The 14,803-nt window shown below is 43.5% G+C and overlaps 1 protein-coding gene across 5 annotated transcripts in view; it reads left to right on the top strand.

Moving 5' to 3' along the window:
- LOC126297822 (glutamate receptor ionotropic, kainate 2) overlaps window positions 1–14,803 on the top strand; it is a 402,447-nt gene that overhangs the window by 259,296 nt on the left and 128,348 nt on the right. For all 5 annotated transcript variants that reach the window (XM_049989054.1, XM_049989056.1, XM_049989055.1 and 2 more), the window contains one exon: window positions 4,324–4,481. In XM_049989054.1, the coding sequence (XP_049845011.1) occupies window positions 4,324–4,481 (158 nt within the window). The remainder of the gene's footprint in view (window positions 1–4,323; window positions 4,482–14,803) is intronic.

Here is a 14,803-nt window from a genome sequence, read left to right as displayed (position 1 = left end):
GTTCACGAAATCAGATAAATTATAAACAATAGTGCATAATCACTTGCGAAATATGAATAATTAATATGGGAAATCTGGAATGTGTAAAATATCATTCAGTGGTTGAGAAAAAAGCTGTTTCGTCCGGACGTGCTAGGTTTCCAGACGCATGAAAAGAGATATAATATTGATAATGCTGACGAGCAACTATAAGAAAGCAAACGGCTGGACATTTTGGAAGAACGTGAGATTCATATTACGAAATGGAGTGAACCAGAAAAACTCCTCAATGAGTAGAACAAGTTTGCCACAGATGCATATTTTAATATTTATGACGATCAGTTCAGTTTAGGGCGTCACTGAGTTCTACATACATGCTCCAATTGATGTTGGGGTTTCTAAGCGACTCACTGCAGTTCGGGCCGTGCCGTCACTTGATGCTAGCATCTGCTCTGAGAATGTAAATGCACCTCGCAGCCGCAAAATGGTTCAAATGGCTCTCAGCACTATGGGACTCAACTGCTGTGGTCATTAGTCCCCTAGAACTTAGAACTACTTAAACCTAACTAACCTAAGGACATCACACACATCCATGCCCGAGGCAGGATTCGAACCTGCGACCGTAGCAGTCGCACGGCTCCGGACTGCGCGCCTAGAACCGCGAGACCACCGCGGCCGGCTCGCAGCCGCAAGAAGATTGCCAGCGAGCTACAGCAGGATGCCTCCCTTGCCGTCCACTCCGTAACGTCTCGTCTAACCTTTGTCCACCTCCGTAGCCGTCATGGTAATTCAGAGTTTTCTGTCAAAGGGCTGGTTGCCCCCGTAGTAAAAAAAAATTGAGTGATTGGATCATAGATGAACTAGAACGGGTGCCATGAGACGTCCGCTCTGAGCAAATACAACTACCAATAACAAAAAAAAAAAAAGAAAAAATGGTGAGTGGGTTCGAGTCCCGTCTGGGTTTGGGATTTTCTCCGCTCAGGGACGGGGAATTCTGTTGTCTTAATTATCATATTATCCTCATTGATCCCCAGGTCGCCCATGTGGCGTCAACCAAACCGACTTGTGCCAAGCGACTGGTCTACCCGACTGGAGTCTTTAACCACAGGACATTTCATTTCATTTCTAAGTTTTGGGCAGTGGCGTAGACATCTAGCGCTCAGAAGTGCAGCGCCGTCAGCGGGCGGAAATTGTTACTATAAGAACTGCTTTTTTGTTACTTTTATAGCAAAGTCCTTACTCCGTTCTTAAATATTAGTTTATTGATTTAAGAACCTGCACTCTATTTTTATATTTTTCTAGTAACTGATTGTGATATTATCGTTACATTTGTCATACTTTACGCTTTTCAAAAGTAGAGATTGACTTATACAGTACATACGCATCTACCGTAAGCCTAGGGAAAGAAAAGTACACTTATTTCTATCTATATAATTCCTTGATTTCTGGTTTTACATTTAGTTTCACAGTGCATGAACATATATTCACCAAATGCCACTTTTACCTATAATTCCCATGTATTTAATTGGCACTTTACTTGGCTCGCGTGTAGACCTAGTAAAAATATTGCTAATTGCTTTAAGATTTAAATATAAATCTTTTTCTTATCGCATCTGATGATGACAATTATGGCCAAAACAGATCGCAAATGTGTCAAAGAAAATAGTTCTGTCAAGAAGTAAACAAAAGTTTATAATAAACCAGTCACTGGCTCTTTTAAAGAAATATCGTTTTTTTCCAAAATCATACGAATATTACCGAATCTACAACCCCTAGGCGACTTCAAAAAACGCATCGCCGAAGCTTGTTCCTCCTTTTTTTCCCTTTACTGGCAGCAGCTTGGTACGCTGCTCTGCAGCCTACAGACTTTTTAAAACGTAAGAAGAAGAGAAAAAACAATAAAAGCAGGCGATAAAAAAGTGACTTAAATTGTAAAACGGCGGAAAATTGTGGAAAGTTAAAACATAAAGCAAAGGGTTGACAATGCTGATAAAATACACAGGAATCAGACAAGTAACATAGTAGACAGACAATTAAAAAACATGGCGACAGTCTGGTTTCTGTTCGCAAGAGGTATAAAAATCACACCCAGCTTGTTGCTCCTTTTCGCGCACAGTTCGTTTAGAATTGTGCATCCAAGAAAATTGTCAGTCTTCTGAAAAACTGACTTACAGTAGTGGCCATTAAAATTGCTACACCACGAAGATGACGTGCTACAGATGCGAAATTTAACCGACAGGAAGAAGATGCTGTGATATGCAAATGATTAGCTTTTCAGAGCATTTACACAAGGCTGACGCCGGTGGCGACACCTACAACGTGCTAACATGAGGAAAGTATCCAACCGATTTCTCATACACAAACAGCAGTTGACTGGCGTTGCCTGGTGAAAAGTTGTTGTGATGCCTCGTGTAAGGAGGAGAAACGCATACCATCACGTTTCCGACTTAAAAAAAGGTCGGATTGTACCTATCGCGATTGCCGTTTATCGTATCGCGACGTTGCTGCTCGCGTTGGTCGAGATCCAATGAATGTTAGTAGAATATGGAATCGGTGGGTTCAGGAGGGTAATACGGAACGCCGTGCTGGATCCCAACGGCCTCGTATCACTAGCACTCGAGATGACAGGCACCTTATGGGTGCACGAATGGCGAAACGTCGTTTTTTCGGATGAATCCAGGTTCTGTTTACAGCATCATGATGGTCTCATTCGTGATTGGCGACATCACGGTGAACGTGTTTTCGTTATCGTCATACTGCCGTATCACCCGGCGTGATGGTACGGGGTGCCATTGGTTACATGTCTCGGTCACCTCTTGTTAGCAATGACGGCACTTTGAACAGTGGACGTTACATACAGATGTGTTAAGACCCGTGGCTTTACTCTTCATTCGATCCCTGCGAAACCCTACATTTCAGCAGGATAATGCACGACCGCATGTTGCAGGTCCTGTACAGGCCTTTCTGTATACAGAAAATTTTCGACTGCTGCCCTGGCGAGGAATTTCTCCAGATCTCTCACCAATTGAAAACGTCTGGTCAATGGTCGCCGAGCAACTGGCTCGTCACAATACGCCAGTCATCACTCTTGATGAACTGTGGTATCGTGTTGAAGGTGCATTGACAGCTGTACCTGTACACGCCATCCAAGCTTTGATTGACTCAATACCCAGGCGTATCAAGGCCGTTATTACGGCCAGAGGTGGTTGTTCTGGGTACTGATTTCTCAGGATCTATGAACCCAAATTGCGTGAAAATGTAATCACATGTCAGTGCTAGTGTAATATATTTGTCCAATGAATACCCGTTTATCATCTGCATTTCTTCTTGTGTAGCAATTTTAATGACCAGTGGTGTAAATAACACTCCACTACCAGATTAGCTACCAACACAGCCAATTGTGTAGACACGCAGCATGAAGCATCCATCCCTAAAACTGTGAACGTTCCTAGTTCCCTAACTAAAAATGAAATAATTTTGATTGAAATAATGTGTAAACCCTTAGTTTAAATACATTAGCTACACGATAAAAGAGATTAATGGTCTATTTAAAAAGTTACAGCTCGTTGTTGTAACTCCCTGGACGATAATGAAATGAAACATGTTCCTATACTCACTGGAGGGGTAACGTTTCTTACGTTTACCTGTATAAAGAAACATTTCTTAAATTAGACAATTTTTAAGTGTAAGGTGGTGTATGTTAAATTTGGAGGAAAAACTTCCATGTCTTTCCAAATTTAATCGGGACTGAGCAGGTATATAGAGATGACATGCTTGATGCTTATGTATGTCTCTGTGACGACAAAGTCGGTGATGATTTCATCCTACGAAACGACAACCCTCTCCTTTGTAAGGGTCATCTCAGGTACAAATATCTTCATTAGTAAACAATTCAGTGCATGGAGTGACATGTGCAATTTCCCGAGAGAATCCCATAAACTGTATTTCGGATTCTGTTCGTAGACCCTTGCCGCCCTAAGACGTGTTTTTTTTCGAGAAGAATTGTATTCACTTGCTAAGGAACTCATCCTTAGATACTGTTGTTAACAGTACTGCACTCGATTGTTGCTCGAAGCAGTCATACAGCTTAGATTACTTTCGCTGAACTAAATTTTGCATTTTGCAAATTCCAATATAATTTGAGTTGTGGGATTAATTCTTACTGTGGTGTACCTTATCCACATCGCACCATTTGCTGTGTGCCTTGACTAACTTTCATCAAACTAGAATTTTTAATTTAGTGTTACATTTGTGCTTTTTCTTAGATTTGTAGAAGTAAGTGTTTTTGTTCCGCAACTCAAAATATGTTAGTTTCTGTGCCAGATACCAATATTTCTGTTCCAGGCGTACGTAGACTTGGTCAGAGCATGGGGCTGGAAGTCATTCACAATTATCTACGAGAACAATGAAGGATTGGTGCGCCTGCAGGAGCTGCTGAAGGCCCACGGGCCTTCCGAGTTCCCGATAGCCGTGCGTCAGCTAGGCGAAGGCACAGATTATCGGTAAGCTGCTATTTCTTTCATTACACGTTTCTGCGTCCGACAGTGTCTCACGCGTCTCAAGTCTCGTTAAAACTACCTCATTGTAAGAGCTAAGTCTTCAATATTTATATCTACGAGGAGACTTAAAATAGTAAGTTCCACATTATTATGGCAGACCAAGTAATTTTTATTGAGTGCTGCAATACACGTCAAAGTGACACTGACAGATGATACTATTTTTTTAACAAAGTCACCAGGTCTCTGCAAACAATGGTCGGAACGTTCTACCGGTCGTTCTGTTCCTAGACGACAGAAATCCGCTCCATGTTCATGTAGCTATTCGAGAACCGTTGTGTGAACGTCCTCAACGTTGGAAAATTTCTTTCCCTCAGGTGTTCTTCTTTCAGCTTGCCGAAAGGAAGAAATAGAATGGTTCAAAATCTGGAAGATGCTTCAAAATCTCCCATCGAACACGTTGAAGCAAAGCTTGTGTTGTGCGCGATGTGTGGGGTGTTAAATTGTCATATGCAGGAGAAGACCGTCTTTGCTTAATTTTCTACGCCTCTTGTTTCTTACGCTTTGCCCACAAGAATCATACTGTCCTGCGTACTTCAGCCTTGGAGTACGTTTTCAGTTGCCGTGTCATTTCATTCGCACCCTAAGATGCACCTATTCTCAGTACCCAGCATAACAATGTCTGCATGGAACTGGAAGAGGTTCTGTCTTTTGACAATGCGAAAATGCAGCACTCTTGATGCGCAATGATCTTAGCGTGGAAAGATATGTGTAACTTACTTTCTGAAGTTGCCTACGTACAAGCACTGAGAAACGCAGCCATTTTTGTGCATAGTTCTGTATCCCGCCTGGAAGGCGGCGCGTGGGTCTTCTCCTGAAAACTGAGGGTAGGCCAAATGTAGGAAGCTAGGAGGAGCAGGTGAGGTAGAACACCTGGTACTGCAAATAAAAACGGTTTTACCATGTACTTAAATTCGGCTGAGATGAGCACGTAGGCGCGAAGCCGTACATCAAGTTACAAACGATCGCCCACTATGAAGCAGAAACAATGTAGCTTGGTCATCCACTCGAACTCAAACGGGCAGAATCCGGAGCGGCGCTCGTAGAGCTGCACAGCGCCGGCTAGAGGGCGCTGTCGTCGGTGTCGGTGTCGTAGTGCCAACCTAGCAGAGCGCACCTACGTTGTGGCAACGTAGCTATCGATACCACACATAGTCTGTCTTGTAACGACTGGTATTCACACCCTCGCAGCCTTTTCGAGAAGTAATCGGTAAGGTACACTGGAGTCCAAAATTAAAGCAACAAACCGTATTTTCCCGTCCTGTGTCTAATTCACTGTATAATCATACAAACTGTCAACAGATGTCCATACGATCATGTTCTGCACAGAAGATGGCAGTCCGGTCAATTATGGCGTCAGGACGCCTATCAAACAGTGTAGTGTTTGTTGGGTAGTCCCAGATCCACAATCTGTGTACACACAGTCACAGACGGTGCAGTGTGGCACAGAGAAGCCTCTCTGCGATTGAGGGTCATAAGAAGAATGGAAGCAGTACAGTCGCAAACTGATGTGGCCAGATGGCTTAATGTGAACCGTTCTGTTGTTTTTAGGATGTGGCGACAGATTATAGAGACCAACACTGTATCCCGAAGACCAAGGCAGGACTGACCACGTGTGACATCAGAAAGAGATGACTGTTATTTGGCTGTAAGGACACAACGGTACACTGAAACTGGCATCCGATCTCGCAGCATCCACTGGACGTGTTGCATCGAGGCAAACGGTGTACATAAGGCTTCGGCAGAGTGGCCTTTACTGTTGGAGACCTGCTGTATGTGTACTTATGACGCGACTTCACAGAAGGGATCGTCTAGAGTGCAGTCGTCAACCTGTCATTTGGACGGTCGAACAGTGGGCCAATGTTATCTTCACAGATGAGTCCCGATTTGGTCTGGAGAATGATTCTCGCTGGATTCACATCTGGATGGAACGTGGAACATGATTTCTGGACCCAAACATTGCAGAAAGAGACCAGTATCGAGGAGGATTCTTAATGTTGTGGACAGGGTTTATGTTGACCACACAGACACGTCTTTATGAAATTTTACGAGTGAATCGGAAAGTTTTAACAGCTGTCAGGTATCGTGCAAGATCTTGGGACCTCATGTGCGGTTGCTCCGAGCTGCTGTGGGTCCACACTTCATACTAATGGACGATAATGCTCGCCCTCATAGAGCACGGGTAGTTGATGTTTTCTTGGAAACAGAAGATATTGCATGTATGGCGTGGGCTGCTCGCTCCCTCGATTCGAATCCCACAGCACATGTCTTGGATGCAGTAAGGAGACGGGTTGCGTCACGTCAGCATCCACCAACCATTCTCCAAGGCTTCTGAGCAGCTCTGCAGGAAGAATGGGCGTTATTGCCTTAACATGAGACTTGTGACATCATTCACAGCATGCCCCGTCGTTGTCAGGCCTGTATTGCTGCAAGAGGTGGTCACACCCCTACTGAGTACATTAAACAGTTGTCGGAATGTATGTGCAAATACGTTAAGCTGGGAAAAACGAAGTACATTTTTGGATACCCTTATGCATGTTGCAGTTACTTACGATCTGTATTCTTTACATTGTGTCTACTTTACTATCACCTATTTATACTGTTATGTGACAAATTAAACGCAACCCCGCAAAATTTCTATTTGTTGCCTTAATCTTGGGCACCAGGTTATATTAACGGAAGGACAGCACTGATAGCTTCTGACGCATTTTCTGCAGCCTCTATGAGATCGGTGTCTCAGTCAGTGACATGAAGTATCGTGGTGCCTGGCGAATCGACCGATATTCCTCGCAGTTCGCAGTATAGACCAGATATTCAGGACATCTATGTTATGAAAAGCTTGCCGCGCGGGATTAGCCGAGCGGTGTGCGGCGCTGCAGTCATGGACTGTGCGGCTGGTCCCGGTGGAGATTCGTGTCCTCCCTCGGGTATGGGTGTGTGTGTTTTCCCTTAGGATAATTTAGGTTAAGTAGTGTGTAGGTTTTGGGACTGATGACCTTAGCAGTTAAGTCCCATAAGATTTCACACACATATGAACATTTTCTTTTAATGAAAAGCTTGAATTTGCGGACTTCAGCTTCTGTAAATAATGAGCTAAACTCTGACCATAATTTGACTGTCCTAGACTTTGCCAGTGTCTAAGACTACGTCGATAGGATGGAGACACCTACTTCTGTCATAAAACATTATAATGAGTTGGTAGGGCAATACGTAGAGGATCTCCCACAAGCTCGTATTGGAAGTGAATTGGCCTCGGCTGTTATGTATTTCATGCAAGTCCTCCATGCCTGTTATCGCGAGAGTAGTGGCAGGCTAGCTAGCTACCGATCTTAGCACTTGGGACCTTTCTCTAGAAATCAATCACCTCATCGCTGCCGCGCGGGGTAGACGCGCGCAGGCCGTCTTCTCACGGTCCGTGCGCCTCCCCGCGTCGGAGGCTCGAGTCGTCCCTCGGGCATGAGTGTCTTTGTGTTGTCCTTAGCGTAAATTACTTTAAATTAGATTAAGTAGTGCGCAAGCTTTGGGACCGATGACCTCAGCAGTTTGGTCCCATAAGACTTTACCACAGATTTCCAAATTTTTCCTCGTCGTTACCAAACGCACGACGCAACGGCAGTGGTAGCGATTTTGCGACCCTGCTCATCGAAGAACGCTGAGGCATCTTAAGGTCCATGTCAAGAAGGCTCTGAGCCAGCGCAGAGTTCGCAGCCAGCATGAAATGCTTGGATTCGCAGAAACTAACGACAGACTCGGGAAAATTTTTGCTTTGACTAAGCAACGGTAGAAGCCAACCACTTTAGTAATTCCGCTCCACAGTGAACACGATCTAGCCAACGCCGACGACGTCAAAGCGGAAATTATGGCCAGATGGCTCGAGTAACTAGTCCCATCTTAAGTCCTCAATAATGATGCTAGTGAGCGGCAGGGAACATTGTTTCTTGGGCGCGTAACTCAACTGAGCGCAGAACGGGCGGATAGGATATTTGACGCACTGGATGAGGTGACTGTGTGTGCTCTTATCAAACGTCAGGCCAACCACAAAGCACTTGGTTCCGATCGTATTCGGGCTCCTCTTCTCAAACATCTCCTTCTCCAAGCCATTCCCCTCCTACTCACTTCCACTTCTCTATCCTATTTTCAGTTGGCGTGGAAGACAGCTATAATTATTACCCTTTCCAAGCCTCAGCAAAATCTGCAATTTCCTGTAAACTATATGCCCATCTTAGACCCATCTCACTCCTTTATTTCATTCTTAAAATTCTGGATCGTGTTGTAGTGTAGTCACTTAAGAAATTCTACCACAGACAGTATGGACTCCGCGCCGAGCACACCACTATCTTTCAGGCCCTGCGCTTGGTCGAGTGTATTTTTACAGCGAAGAGTCAGGGAGGAGGGCACAGGGGGTGTATTCCTTGACACAAAAAAGGTTTTTATCACGTCTGGAATGATGGCTTGATATGTACATTGAATTCCATTGGTTGTCTAGGACATATCCTAAAGATGCTTGATTCGTTCCTGATGGGGGCGTTCTTCGTCAGATACGGGCAGCATTGCAGCAGTATAAAACCCGTGCTGGATGGGGTACCACAGGGTTCAGTTCTGGGACCTGTGTTGTATTCTATCCACATCATCGCCATAGCCTAGGAGGTGGGAGAGAAAACAGCCCTGTACGCTGATGACACTGCACAATTCTAGTACTGCCACAACCTCAGTTACATTGTTAGGTACGTCCGGAGACATCTGGGCAAAATCATCAATTGGTGCACTGTCAGAAAGATGAAAATCAATCATAACAAGAGCCAAGCAACTCTGTTCAGCTCCAGGCTCTTGCTCCCTAACTGCCAACTCACAATATTTGTGGAAAGAATTTGGTTTAGATATATTTGTCGCACCATAGACAAGAGAATGACTTGCCGGTCGCGCCATAAATAGTATGGCCAATAAGGGTTGTCTGTTTTACCTATTTTATCCGCTCTTCTAGAGTGACGCACTTTCTGACAACGCGAAACTGACTATTTGACGTGCCATCATACTTCCGGTCATCTTGTATAGTTCGGAGTATACTCAGTGGCTGTCGACGCACTCAGTAAACAGTCTGCTCAGAACAATGTTTTCGGTATTGTAACGGACGCAGCCCACTATACTCTCAACACACACGTTAGGAAACCATCCATCTATCACATCATCAAGAAGAAATCCATCGAACTCTGTACAAAATCTGCTACTTCGACCCGCGAATCTTATCATTTCATTAGGCCAGAAAACTTCAAATTGGCTACAAACACGTCCTACGGAGACCCTCACACGACGCTTTCGCGGCTAACACACATTTCAAACTGAGCAAACAGTTACACTCCACACAGTCATATCCCCTCATTTTCCACTCATCTACGGTACAGAGCGCAGTCTACATTCGAACGGGTATGAAGCCCTGGGGAGCTTCAGTTGGTTGTTTCTGACCAATACTGTTGGCGGTACTGTAACGTATACGTTGCAGCACTCCAGGACAATCACGCACAGCGGCCGCATCCTACTAAAGGCAACAGAATGATTGCATGTCCAAACCCACCACCTACCCTTGCAACAGAAGTGTGCCAGATGTCCTCGATATCTGTCTCTTTAATGGAATCCCAAAACTAACTTCAGCAGAGGTCATACATGCGCATTTTACTAACCACCTTCCCGAGTTATTCTCAACGGCAGTTCAACTCAACCCAGACACAAGCCGCCTTAGCACCACCAAGACGAACTGGGTTGAATATCGGCGACATGTGGGACGAAAACTAGGAGAACATGCAATCGACGCCAACATCAGAGTAGGTCATTTTAGATAAAGCCAAACGTTCTAGTATGTGCTTTGTCTGAAAACATAATTTTCTGTTTTTCTTTTAATGCTTCTATGTTCAGTTTTACAGCAATCGTGGGCAAAAGGGAGAAATCTTGTATCTTCATTCAAATGAAATGTTAGGTCGCTCCTAACACGGAGAAAGAGCAGTGAGAGGCCCAGGATGAAATCTTGTGGGACGTCATCGCAATTTCTCTCAATACAGGTGATGTAGCGTCCTTCTATGAATTGCTTGCACACCATGGTGCAGTTTTCTGCATTTTTTGTTAAATAAGAACGAAATAGGCATTTGCCGAAACAGGTATTCCATAAAAACATAACTTCTAGAATAGAATATTATGGTTAACACGGAAATAATCCCTTGGTTATGCGATAATGTATACTTAAAGATATTCCTATGTGTCCAGTACACGTATCAATAGCTACGACAATTTGGACAGGAATTGACTTACCAAACACTCTGGAACATTATCTGAAGAAAGAAACTGTTAGGGATCACCTCTCTTGTGGACAGCCCTAATAGTACATTTTAATCTCTTGAGGAAATCATCCTGAATTAATCATTTTTTATTGATGTGACTAAAAGTTTTATATATATTGTTCAGTGACAACTTTTTAGTGTGTTATCGTAAAAATTATAAACCCTAGATGTACTTTTTTCTTTCGTGGGTATTTGTTTCCCTTGGTTTGTCGGCATTTTGATACAAACTTATTCCGAAGTTTTTTCTTTGCTTTAAAGGAAAGTTCCATGCTAGCCGTACTAAGGTTAATATTCTTTATTACTACAGCTGTTTCGGCTTTATTTCCAATTTCAAGTGACATCTTGTTTCATTTGACGTCCATACTGCTTATATTGCAATATGGTCGTCAAATGAAACTAGACGTTACTTGAGAACGGCATTTAAACCGATACAGCTGTCGTAATAAACGATATTAAACTTATTGCGGCTAGTCTAGACCTTTCCTTTTCAGAACGTCATATTATGGCGTGTATTATGTTGTGGGCCAAACGACACATTATTAATAAGTATGTTGAAATTATTGAATAGGCTCACTGAAATTTTTGAAATATATGCTAGGCAAAAGTCTACTATCCTCATACCCAACAGAAACTAACACTGGTCCTTCAGAAGCACGTCTAGTAGCTCTTAAATTAAATTCTGATGTCACGTTGGACAGCGTATCCTATTGACTGCTGCAGACGTATAAAGGCTGAACCAGAGCTCCACAGACAAATTTTCGGGGGTTGTTCAGGGATAACTTCTGAGTTCTTTGGTGCAAGGGATCCACAGTCTCCAATGGCCCGTTATAGCGATATTTCATTTCGTCTGATTTCTTGCCCCAATTAGCATTTTACCTGTATTGGACTGAAAATGTGGCCAACAGTGCAAAGGTCTACGTTATGCGCTTTCTTGCTTCCGTCCGCTCACGGTTCCTGCTGTTGACTACAGAAATGCCCTCCTTATCTCATTGCGCTCAAGTTTGGATTCAGTAGTGCTCGGTCTGCCCAGGTTTTTGTTTTCCGGTGGTGTTAGTTGTGTATTAACATGGATACACAGCAGTACTATGGACAAGTTTATTGATGAAGAGATGGGCGATATGAACCTCTTGCATGGGATCGCTAAATGCAACGGAGGAACAAAAAAAAAATGGTTCAAATGGTTCTGAGCACTATGGGACTCAACTGCTGCGGTCATCAGTCCCCTAGAACTTAGAACTACTTAAACCTAACTAACCTAAGGACATCACACACATCCACCCCCGAGGCAGCATTCGCACCTGCGACCGTAGCAGTCGCACGGTTCCGGACTGCGCGCCTAGAACCGCGAGACCACCGCGGCCGGCAACGGAGGAGCAGCACAGCGACGATATGCTGAGCTGAGCTGTTTCCGCACCGAAGGCAACCACTTTTGCGTCTGTGCATAGAGTTTTATGATAAACTGGATCCTTCCGTATTGGAATGCAAAATACTGACTGTGTAAGACATACCAGAACAACGGGTATGGCAGAAATTTTTACATTACACGTATATGTTCTATTAGTCGGATCCACTTTGCGTCACGTGAGTGTAGGGGAGTCGAAACCAGTAGTGACCTATGACATCATATCAACTTGAGATTTTTTTTATACATGTCATTCATTTGTAAATTTTATTGATTATTTACAGAGCAAAGAATTTAATTATGTGCAAAATTTAATAGGTAATTAGTTTTAATGAGATAGATATAAATATGTTTTGACATAGCAACTAACCTTGTTCCATTATGCATGGTATATTTTCTCTTTGTAAAAACAAAAACTTCCGTGTTGCTCGAGTACGCGATCAAGTAGTCGTCGAGAGCTGATCTGCTGTAACTTTCATGAATGGGCATAGAATTGTTAATTTACAACCCGCAGTTGATTTAAAAATTATTCTAGGGAACCACGGCCCGACTTTGTTGCAAACAAATCGCGCGCGAATTCTCAAATATCGGCGGAGTTTAAGATACGCGGCTGGATATCGGGCCTTATCATTGTGTGTGCGATTCAGTAACATTAACCGCAATTTACGAACATTAGCTTCATAATAACTATCAAAGACTTATATGAGCGACATAGTAATCGTCTTGATGCTTAAAGCAAGCCAGTAGCGATTTACTGTCGGGATACGACAAATATTAATCATTGCATAGACAGCTTGTTGATACGTTGCTTAGTAACTCATAAACGGACAGTGATAGACTTATTGAAACCATCTTTTAAGTATTAATGACCAATACACACACATTAGACACTAATTACTCTTGAGTGACTTCTTGATTGGATGTTTTTTTTATTTCAGCTAATTGGTATTAATAAACTTCTTTCGAGGTTGAAACTTTATCAGTGGTGTCGCGCTCATTCAGTTTAGTAGAACGATAGATAGTACTAGCTACGCTACTATTTATAGTTTTAAAAGAAAAGAGAGTACATACCTGTTTTTCTTTTGAGAAATGTTCGTACTTCAGTCGTCAGTCTTCTCAAACCAGAGGCACGAGTGATGCTCCCACACAGCACTACGATGTCGTGAACCACCACACACATGCGCCCCTTCTCACTACATTTCTGCGATGTAATCCGTGAGATATAGCCGCGGTACGAAGAAGGAAGAAAGAAGAGGACAGATCAGCGAAGGAAACGGAGATAAGAGAGAAGGGGAGGTCACAAAATGTATTACACGCGATTCATGACAATCCTGTCTCTAGTAGTCGGTGCGTTGCACGAACTGAACTCAAGTCAGTCTACTGCTTTGCTGTTTTGAGAGTCTTACATGAACATCAATTGCACCCGTATCCACAGAATGTAGAATCATTACAGCCAGTGGACTTCCCATTTAGAGTGATGATTATTAATCCGTTCCTACAGCAATATCCAAGAAAAAAGTTTTCTTGCTCTCGTATTGTTTATAGGCAAGGCTATGATTGCAAGAGAGGGCATGTTCAACAGTAGGAATAGCCATGTATGAGATGACAGAAATCCATACCCAATGGTGTGTCGAACCAATCAACAGACGTTTGTTGTGAGTGTATGGGCTGGTCTTGTCAACAACTGTGTGATTAGCCCTTGTTTACTTCCTTCAGCGTGTCCTCCCACAGTTCCTAGAAGATGTGCCACTGAGAATAGCTCAGCTTATGTGATTTCATTACAACAGAGCCTGCATACTTTGCATTCGATGTTTGGAACCGTACCACATTGAAGTACAGTTTGGACGACAATGGATTTGTCGCAATGGTCCTGTTCCGTGGCCAGTTCTATCAAGAGACATGGCACCAATGGACTACTACTTCTGGTGGCATATGAAGGGCCTACTTTGCGAGACTCCAGTCGGTGCTCTCACGAACCTGGTTCTTAGGATTATCGTAGCCTCCGAAGTAGTAAACTTCTGGAATTCTTGGGCGTGTAGGACAGTCGATGGCACGCCGCTGTTCACTCTGCCGTGATCACGGTGGTCGAAATTTCGAACAGTACCTGTAAGGGAACCGTTCTGCGTCTGTCAGGTGCTGTGCTGTACACTGTCAGAACAGACTGGACACATTTTGGTACAAGCGTACGTGTTTCGTCTGAGGGTTACTGTGTTACTCCGTGTTCTGTGTTGCGTGTGGTATATTTTTATCATTGTGAACTACAGGCTTCTTCAATGTGTGAAAATATTTTCACAGAAACAAGAGTCATTTCGGTAACAAACCGCATAAATCGTAATTACATTATTACTCTGTAACGAGCCGCCAGAGACTGTTAGTCCATGTACCAAAAGACTCAGAAGGTATCCATGAACAGCCTCTGAAAGTTTGTCGGTGATGTTCTGATTCACCCTGTGTAGTGTAAGGCGCTTGCTTCGTGTCTGATGTAGTCGACGACAACCTCTCACTCACGACACTGTACGATAATCAGTTCAGCTCCAAAT

The sequence above is a fragment of the Schistocerca gregaria genome, chromosome X (genome assembly GCF_023897955.1).
Source record: "Schistocerca gregaria isolate iqSchGreg1 chromosome X, iqSchGreg1.2, whole genome shotgun sequence".
NCBI lineage: Eukaryota > Metazoa > Arthropoda > Insecta > Orthoptera > Acrididae > Schistocerca > Schistocerca gregaria.
This window is presented reverse-complemented; position numbering and strand designations above follow the sequence as displayed.